The sequence below is a fragment of the Anguilla anguilla genome, chromosome 4, assembly GCF_013347855.1.
Source record: "Anguilla anguilla isolate fAngAng1 chromosome 4, fAngAng1.pri, whole genome shotgun sequence".
Classification (NCBI taxonomy): domain Eukaryota; kingdom Metazoa; phylum Chordata; class Actinopteri; order Anguilliformes; family Anguillidae; genus Anguilla; species Anguilla anguilla.
Genome location: NC_049204.1, coordinates 52,466,601 through 52,476,742, shown reverse-complemented (window position 1 = coordinate 52,476,742; position 10,142 = coordinate 52,466,601). Strand labels below are relative to the sequence as shown.

At 37.9% G+C, this 10,142-nt stretch overlaps 1 protein-coding gene across 2 annotated transcripts; it reads right to left on the bottom strand.

The window, feature by feature from the left end:
* Positions 1–1,829: 1,829 nt before the first annotated feature.
* ropn1l (rhophilin associated tail protein 1-like) lies at positions 1,830–9,859 on the bottom strand. Of its 2 annotated transcripts, none has more exons than XM_035412693.1 (6): positions 9,725–9,859; positions 9,118–9,253; positions 8,767–8,890; positions 8,470–8,631; positions 7,295–7,470; positions 1,830–2,684 (listed from the first exon to the last, which is right to left on the bottom strand). In XM_035412693.1, exons 2-6 carry the CDS (start codon positions 9,246–9,248, stop codon positions 2,615–2,617), a joined length of 663 nt encoding a protein of 220 aa, XP_035268584.1. In that variant the 5' UTR covers positions 9,249–9,253; positions 9,725–9,859; the 3' UTR covers positions 1,830–2,614. The 2 variants fall into 2 exon arrangements, with proteins under 2 accessions (XP_035268584.1, XP_035268585.1); XM_035412694.1 differs by having other exon boundaries at positions 9,659–9,844.
* Between the last annotated feature and the right edge of the window lie 283 nt (positions 9,860–10,142).

Below are 10,142 nucleotides of genomic sequence, written 5' to 3'. Positions count from 1 at the left end.
TATGCTATCTTACATAGGTCCTTGCTTAGTGTGGACTGGCCCAAGTCCAATACTATAAAGTGCTACATAAAGCATGGAAACACCATAACCTTCCTTTTATTTTTATAGATGCTCAAGATCCATCTTACCTGGTGGATAATTTGTTGGATAGTATTAAAGGGTCATTGTTTGGTTTATGTAACCATTGTGTTTCTCATGTATTACTACATGTTCAAGGCCACAGCCAATTACACTCAAGGGCTTTTACCCATTATATTCCACAGAGAGCCTGTAACCTGTACCGTTGTCTTTGTGGGGCTTCTCTCTAGCAAGAAAATAAATTATTATCGTCGAAGGCACTGTTTGCAGTGAATTACGGCTCAATTAATGGCACTTATTCAATGTGAGGTCAATCAGCTAATCACCCTCTGCAGACGGGGCCACGAGAAATGAGAGGATAGACAGATTGACCTTCACATGTATACCAGTAGACAGAGTACTGCTTATCGAATAAATATAATTCAACAGCTTTTTACTGAACTCTCAGAATTGCACTGAATGGGCTTTGATCACTGAGGGCTTTCCTGTCATTTACAATGAAAGTGGCGTGCACACCATAGCCTGGAAAATCAAGTTCAGACAAATGAAACAGCCTTTAAAGAAAGAAAAGCACAAACCTACCATAATATCAGTTCTCTTTGCATGTGTATACATAGTTTTATATTGATGACCTTTATCAAAGTCATCTTCAAAATTGTAAAACAATCACACCCTTGCGATTACAGGCATTTTAAAAGCATCTGTTTAAGAGCTGGTCTGAATAACTGGATGAGTCTAATGTGACAACAGAGCCACTAATAATAATAATAATAATAATAATAATAATAATAAGAAAGAGTAGAAAAATAATGATAGATTTGATATTGGTGGTAGTGGTGCAGGCTTTTGTTGAATTCTGCATTATTGTCTGACACCAAATTAAAAAAAAAAAATAATTTGCACTGAATGGCTGATTTGACTGGAAAGTGAATAAATGAAAGGGTGGCCTCTGACTTTTGCACAGTACTCTACACCGTGTCTTCTATAGTTTATCCATTATGGGTCATACAACTAGTTATTTACCATAAAAATAAAAAAAATAAATCAATAACTCTAAGTAACCCTGATTAGGTGCACAAAAGCTGTACCCAACAGAGGATTCAAACCTGAAGCCATACCCACATGCCACATTGTGCAGTAACAGGAGTTATGGGATGGCAAAAGATTAAAGTTCAAACTAATGGAATTTTCAGGGCTGAATTTATGTTCTTTTGTTGCACTGTATGTGCTGACTTTGACTCAAAAGAGCAGAATGCTAAAGAAGAGGTATGGACATGGACTACAGGGTATAATGCAGGATGTCCATTTCTATGATCCACATAAAAGTCTGATTGGTGAATATTGCAAACATAATCAGGATCACATCTTGAGCCTGGGGTAGAAATAAGGTTATGTATGAAGTTGATCATGCAGGCATGAAAATAGGTTATTGATTGAAATGAAAATGGTCAGGTTTGAAGTGTCAAATGCAAGTAATATCTGACTTCAAAGTGTCTCAGAATGTCCAAAAAAAAACATTACCTAATTTTGCATGCCATTACGCATATTCATTGGTGTTTGTCTGTATCAGTGCTATTACACTATAAGATAAATAAGTTATATAAGTTACCTAATCCTTTTCGGAATCGCATATCACATTTTTCAGAAAGAAAAAAAAAAGCATCCGACTTTCACTGGAGATTTTTGTCCAGGATTGGAGGCTTGTTGTGCAACTGCCTTCAGTGTTCATTTTTAGGCATCACCCATTCAAGTGTAAGGATAATGTTTTATTTTCAGACATTTTCATTTTTAAAAATACAATCTTTCACTTGAAAAATGCATAATTTTTTTCCAATATGCACACAATCCTCAATATCCAAAAATGGGAAATCCTTAAAGCTAATCTATAGCATGATGGCCTACAGAACAATCAATTTAACACAGAATTCAGACTGCCTATTGTACCTGCTTGTTAGCTCTGAAACTTACATTCTTAAATCAAATTAAAAATTTATCAGTGAAATAAACACAAATTAAATTTGCTTTGTTTTATCGGGTGATAGCCCAAATATTCTTGTTTAACATTTTCAGTAGACATACACCTAAGAAATTACAATCAAACCCATTTTTGAAGTAAATACAATTGGAGCAGCCACAACATTGAAACACAGAGGTTGAAGCTGCAGATTTAGCAGATGTGCTAAGAGACTTTTTCATTTGTTGTACTATTCAGTTCAGGTTAGTTTTTTAAGAGAACCTGAAGTAAAAAGTACAACATATTAACAAATGTGCTTGTGTGGTAGGCTTGCAACATCATGCAACATTTATTCTGTAATCCATTAACACAGAGGAGCATTTACAGCATAAGGCACAATGCATGTGCCCCACCAGAGTTTCCCCTCAGTGAACCTCAGGTCACAAGTAGAGTCTTCTGCTCATGTTGCCAACTGTGAATGCCCAAAAGACACAGCATTCTCCACGAGTGGATAATTTGACATCTGGTAAAGAATTCAAACCACTGAAGGATACAGTATCGGAAAGCAACCAGCCAAGGGCGTCACTCAAAAATTTCAACACGTTTGGGACCAGCAAAGTTTGATGGCTGCACCATACCTCCCTGGCGTTCCCTGGAAAAGGGGGAACATAAGTCAACATTTTTTGCCAAATGTTAAACATTACATGAAGACATACATTACATTTAGCAGACGCTCTTATCCAGAGCGAATTACACAACTTTTTACTCAGCATTTGCATTGAATCCATTTATACAGCTGGATATATACTGAAGCAATGCAGGTTAAGTACCTTGCTCAAGGGTACAACAGCAGCATCCTACCCAGGAATCAAACCTATGACCTTTCGGTTACAAGCCCAGTTCCTGACCCACTGTGCTACACTTCCACACTTAACCTCAAGCTTAAAGCTAAGCTAAAATGAAATGATGGGTAGGAGGGATCACCAGGAAGTCACCGACAGCTTGTCTGCCCCTAGGGCTTAGGTAGAGGAAAGAAAAGCAACAACAACTCAATAAGCTCATATCTGGAAGCATATCAAGTCAGAGGCATTTCACCATGTGAAGAAACTTCCTATTCATGAACTCTCCCAGGAGAAGGCAGAAAAACCAAAACATGTGTGCATAAGCAGTAGAAGAAAAACAAGAACCACATTGCTTGGCCTGTATCCCTGACCAACTGGCAGTTCAGAATCCTCAGAGACAAGTTGTTCTCAGTTCTTCGTCTTCGTTCAGCTGCTCTCCTCCAGCATGCTCTTTATCGTGCCACACTGGCACTTCTCAAACTCAGAACTGCTAGAACATCAGCTTGGATATTCTCCATACCACAGCATGCTTTTCATTACCATCACCTCCCCACACAAGCCACTTCTTTGTCAGAACTGCAGCGAAAAAAAATAATAGCAATTAACGTTTACAACCTGTTGTGCAATGCTTCAACTTAAATGAACCGGCAGTAAAGCACTTACGCACTTATGAAAGTTGGATTGACAAGTCTGACATGTAAATTACATTTTATACTGGCTAATGAGTATGCCACGAATATGAGAAAAATAACTGCACAAAACTGTTGCCAGGATTCTTCCTCATTGCACACAGATAGAGTGTTGAGCACTGCTCTGGGAGTGGCAGTCTGAATACTGGGGAGAGCTGTTAATATTGAGCAGCTTGCTAACCAACTTCCCCGCTGACCCACTACCACACAACCGGGAAACACACAAAATCCCCTGATCTCATTTCCTGCTCTGTCTCCTGACTTGCAGCTCACACAACATGGCAACAGACTGTTTACTCTTATAAAACTGATTTAGAGAGCCAACAGTGAGTTACTGTAACTGCACAGTAACAACTGGCAGACGACTCAATTTAACACTGCACTAACTGAAAGCACTAGAGTAAATAAAAATATATTTCTAATTAAAAATGAGCATCTAACCTGAATGTTTGCAACATTGCTAACAAGTCAACAGAGCAAGCTTATAACGTTAGTACAGACACTTCTGAAATTAATTACCTAAATTTGCTTGCGATTCAGTCCGGTAGGTAATGTCACAGGTCGTATGGAAACCAGCATAAGGTAATGACTTCTTCACGGCATGTATATAGACTTTATACATGTGACAACGATCAAATTCTAAGCTGTGCCATACAAGTAACCTACTTTTTAACTTGGCGTACCTACCCTGCAATGCCACATATCTAAATTAATGTTAGTTAGCCCTATAGACCCTCTATCGCTTAGCCTACAAACAATTAGTAGGTCTGTTGTACAGGCTACACAATACCCCATTTAAAGCACCTCCATTTAAAAATGTGACACTTTCATTTTTTTCATTCATGGTAAAGGAAATATTACCATGCCTATGTGTTTCTTTCAGCTAGAACATACGTGTGTTCGTATGTATTTATGTGCATGCATGTCTCTCATAGCCTACATTAAAATCCATTACTATTATCACTTACTCATAACAAACAAAGCACAAAACGAAATGATATCTGAACAAAAATATGTTTAGAACTTGAACTTGAATTTAAAATCTGGTCAATTCCTTTCTATACAACCAGCAAAGGCTTTGATTCATTGAATATAACATATATTGAATTTTACATGAAGAACCATCTTTATCTTGGCTGAACACTTGTTTAACTTTAATAGTATATACATTAGCTCCTATAACTCTAAGTACAAAATCCCTGAGGTGACAGAACATTTTGACTTTGCTCCAAGTATTTACCTTCTTTTTTCATTAGCCTATTTCTTTTTATTTCATATCGGTACTTTCTGTTCTTATTATTAAATCACTTTCACAGCATTTTTGTTTTATCATGAATCCCATTAAAGAACACATTCGCTCATTTCTTAAAGGGTATCACCAAATTCACAAGCAATCCAATCTGAAATTAAAAATAGCACTGCAGCCTATTTAATTTCAGGTAAGCCTCTTATTCTTCAAAAGGTGCACTTAGTGATGAAAACTGACACGTTACAATCCCCAGCAGAAGTAGGACACTTACAATATTATACACACGTTTTATAATTGTCTTCTGTTTCTCGGCTTACAGGCTTCTTAAAATGCCTTGTGTTTAGGCTATTTCAACAGAGGGTATTGTCATCCATTTTAAAGTTAATCAGAAAGGTCATTGGTTCACGAAATGCAGAGGTCTGGTCTCCCTGTCTGAAACCTAGTGGTAGATTCAACCAAACACACAGTCAGGTTAAGGGCATGTGCAATTCAATCAAACAAGACTTAGTTGCCCTGGATTAATCCAGTGCCGTATAGCTATGAAATTTGTTGTATGCTGTTATGGTGCAGGAAGTAAGAGGGTCTAATCAATAAGAAATTGTTTTCACAGAGCGATTGACTCAATGGGTTGCATCTGATTGGTCACTGTGTTGCAGACTTAACAGTCTTAGAATTCTAAACATGTTTGTTTGGCTCGCAGATTTCTAGCATGCTAAATTGTTTCAAGCAAGGAAAATATCACACCGTGGCAAAACATTGTTGCTACTTCAAAATGACATTCTAGCATCCTGGTATAATATAATAACAAAATATTACGAGTTTGTTGAATGCTCCAAAAAATAAAATAATCTAAAACAAAGAAAACTCTTACAGGTATCAATTATCCACTGTGGTTATTGTTCCTAAATTCTTCAGCAAAGCAAAACAAATGAGCCATTTAGAGTAATCAGCGATAAATGGTGTAGTTATTGGTGTGCACAAACACCTGTTAAATGACAGCCAGTGAAAACCTGTTTCACTCATCACCTTATATTATTTTTACATAAATACCATAAGATATTTATGTAAAGATTTACATAAGATAGGTGCAGCAGCACATATGCCTGCTCACAACAGTCATGGACACCAAAGGGGAGTTAATGCTTTAATTAACCTTTGTGACTTCTGAATTTGTAAAACTGTAAAATCATGGAGGGAGCACACAGTTCTGGTATCCAATTGTGACAAAATGTCAGTGCATCCAATTGTGAAATGGCGATGCTTGCTTGCACAATAACTGGCAAGGATGCCCATAAAAAATGGCAAAACATCAAGTTTGTTTGTAAAAACTTAGGCACCAGTCTCACAGACATCCTCTGTTCGGGCTGGTGGGCGACCAAAAAACTGTTTTGGGAACTTGGGATTTCAGTGGAACAGCAAATCGTTTCCAGGATGGGAGACGTCACTGGGCGGATGAGCTGGCATGATATTACTTGCTGAATTGAATGCGTGCTTTCAGGGTCTGGCTCATCTCAAATGGTTCCACTGCCCCACCAGCAGCCGAAATGCTCGCACTGTGCACCCCCATCCGTCACAGGACCACGACTTCTACGATACTTGTCTTTTATGAGGACATGATTTGGAAATTGATTATATGTGCAGGGTCCCTATAAGGCCACACCCATTCCTGTTTGCTGGGTTTTCAGTCCTTACATGAATAAGGGGAACCCTTACTGGCATAAAGTTGGCTAGGTTAAATCCAAAAACCAGTATAAGGAGAATATAACTACGACAGATTATCAATATGGTCTGTGTGTGAACATAAACAATTGTGAGGAGAACAGAGAGAAAGTTACTTCCAAAAATTTAAAAAAACAGCGCTAATGATTCTGTGGCATTATCAATTCTGCAAGCAAACTCAAAATAAATCCAACAGTATTGTTCCAGCAAATACGGAATGACTAATCATGTCCAAATACATGAAAATCATATTAAATTATAGGCCAAGAATGGTCTTTTATAACACAATGGCATTACATGATGAACTCAAGCGTGTGCACCCACCTAAAGCAAGCTTGACATATGTCTCAAATTAACAATTTAAAATGACTAAACTAGGGCTGTTACAATAAGGAGTAAAAAGAAGTGGGACCCTAGCACTGACCAGATTACACAATCTATGGGGATGTGTCACAATAAAAACAAATAACAGAACATTATGCACTTTTTGCATCTGTTGACAATATCTGACAATATATTGACTACATCTGCTACTAGATATTAGACATCTACTACCTTTAAACATGCATCATTCTTCCCATGGTCCTAAAGAAAAAAGGTACCATTATGCTATTTAAACTGCTCTGTTCTAATTTTATGATGTTCCGGAGCAAACTCTAAACCCTTCTGTACCAATAAGTTTTCACTGAGTGCTATATTAATCATTTCATTTATTTTTGCATCCCAACAGGAGGGATGTGGCCCTCTGTGTAACAATACTCACACATCCTCCTGCAGGCTGGCCAGGAAGCCATCGATCTCATCCGGGGGGATCTCTCCATCCAGATTAGCAAGATAGGTATAGAGACTGACAAAGGTGTCATAGGGGATGCGAGCTGCACCACCCTCTGGGTCCTGAGTGAGGATTTCACAGGCTTGCTTCATAGCGCTGAGAATAGTCTGCAGAAAGAGCGTCAACAGGAGAAAGGTTCCTCTCCTGGAACACTTAAACAAACTAGTGTAGCCTTATATCAGAAAATACACAAGTAACTGTCCTTATGCACTGAGAGTGAAATACCTGGATTAGCAAAATAAACATATCCATATCCAAAACATAATACAATCCATTTGAAAGTCATTTGTCTTAGATAAATTAATCTGCCAGGAAATTGAGATTTAAGAAAAAATGTGATAATTGCCCAGGATTTTTTGTGTAGAAGAAAAAATTTCTATTACAGAAAGAAAACTAAACTCCCTTCAAATGCAGCTCTGCGCTGCCCCTATGTGGGGGACAAAGAGAACGGCATCTCACTGTCATAATCAATGATGATTATAATCTGCTGCAAAGAGCAGGCTGTACTTCACTGGAAAGATCCCTTGTTACTTTTGACTATTATTATTACTTACAAATTGGTGTTGTTTGTCAGTCAGTCTTCTAAATGTCTCTTAAATCCACGTATAATCAGTTATATAACCAAAGTATTCCTTTGAACTAAAATTTTTTTTTTTGCTCTTTTCTGCCACTCTGTAAAGCGAGTTAATGACAATTTTCTGTAAAAGGTGCTGTACAAATAAAACTGATTTCATTTGAAAACTGAATACCATTAACTAAATGACACATTGCCATCGTGTTTTTGCTACTACATTGTATAAGAACTACTTTCTATTTCGAACTTGATTCTTAGGTCCTGTTAATTTTGTCTCGTGACTGACTGTAACTGTCATGCAGACAAGGTCCAGAAAATAACTACTGTAATCAGAGTGAGTTTGCATATAAATGTATGCATATTCTGTGATATCACACTATCACATACATATCTGTTGATTCTAGATTTATACAGCAATTGAACTGCTAAATATGTGAATAAATAAATATAACCTGACATACTCAACCATTAGGAATACATGTCACTGATAATTCAACTGATAATTCAATAATGTTTTATTTTGCACACTCACTCCACCAAGGGCACTGCAGCCAAGAGCAAAGAACTTCATCCAGTCAACACTGGCTGAAAAGCTTCCAAGTGCCAGAATGCTTTCTAGTTGTTCCTTTGGTAGGCAAAGACCTTTCCACTTCTCAAGCAGCTCCTCCTTTGTAACAATCTCTTTTAGTGCAAGCTACAATAATCAGAATGGGGAAAAACATGTTTAAATGTGCTTTTCAATGTCTGCAATAAAATGTCCCAAAAACAGAGTATTCGAGTATTATAGAGGACTATAAATTCATGATTCATGTTTTTTTTCTCCATGCACCTGTTTATGTAGGGTCTTCAGAAGCCCTGGGGTGAGTCCAGTGTCTGTCTTTTGGGTTGCTACAGGCATCTCAAGTCTCTCTTTAACAGGAAGGGTTTCTCCCTTTGACAAAGCAATAAAATAACTGTGAAAGATAGAAAAAAGATATTGTAACTCAGACTACAGTAACTCGGACACCAAGAACGAAGATTATTTGCAGCTTCTAACTGATCAAAGTTTTCATTGTGGTGACACTGCATTACGCTATCTTTTAATTTACACAAGAGATTAGCAAGCAACCACGATCTTGACCTAGGGCATGTGATGAGTTGTCTAACGTGATAAATATCAAGAAGCCCCGTCTTAACTTACGCAGCCGACCATTGCAGGACATCGTGTGGCTGTGTTCTGATGGCAGCTTTCGTGAACTGTTTTAAAATGTCAGGAAGCTCAGGTGGAATGTTGATTTGCTGGACGCAAAACATAGTGTCCGGAAGAGGCATGGTTACTGCAACCAAATCAAATATGACAAAAACATCTTAAAATCAAGCTAGCTGTTAACGTTACATAACTTAGTAAACGTGATTAAAGTTTGCTAACTTGTGCAGATATGTACACGTTAGCTAAGAGAGAAATGGCATCTACCGACATTTTTGTACACGTTTTTGCATAAAGTTGTAAAAGCTGGTCATTCGTTGTTCAGATGGACGCGGTTATACCTCGGCCATTCAATTTCATTTTGAAATCGAATCAACTAAATTAACGTCAAGTTAACTTCTACATGAGCAACATTATTCTAGTTTGCAAGCTAGGTCGATAGCTAGCTAGCTAATGTTAACTAAGAGCTTTAGACTAGCTAGTGAATTTATTCATCGGAATGGATAGCCTACGCGTATTATAATGGTTAGTCTACCTGGCAAGCATAATTACAGTCGCGGCATTTTAGCTCTACATGACATCTCGAATAACTGTGTTTTACCTTTAGGGAAATATGATAACAATGCTATATGAGATGCTCTAACTTAGCTACTAGCTAGTATTTTCAGTATCACTGACAGTGCAAAAGAGTAACGCTACTGTTTACAATCTCCTAGCAACCACCGAGGGTTTGGCAACGCCGGTCAAACTATCCAAGCTATCCGCTCTTTGAAAATTCTAGGTTAACCTCTCTGCTCGTTAAATTTGTGTGCGCATCTACACTGTGCATAGGGGCAGTCCGTCTTTAGACAACGCATTAGCGGTGGGAACACGGGCTTGACCATAGACATATATACATGTCTGTGGGCTTGACGACTCACGTCAAAGCAACATTCATAAGCATAATACGCCAAGAAAAAATCCATTGGATGAGACCATGACCTCTGACACCAGAGGTTCTTGAATGCATTGCCTATTTC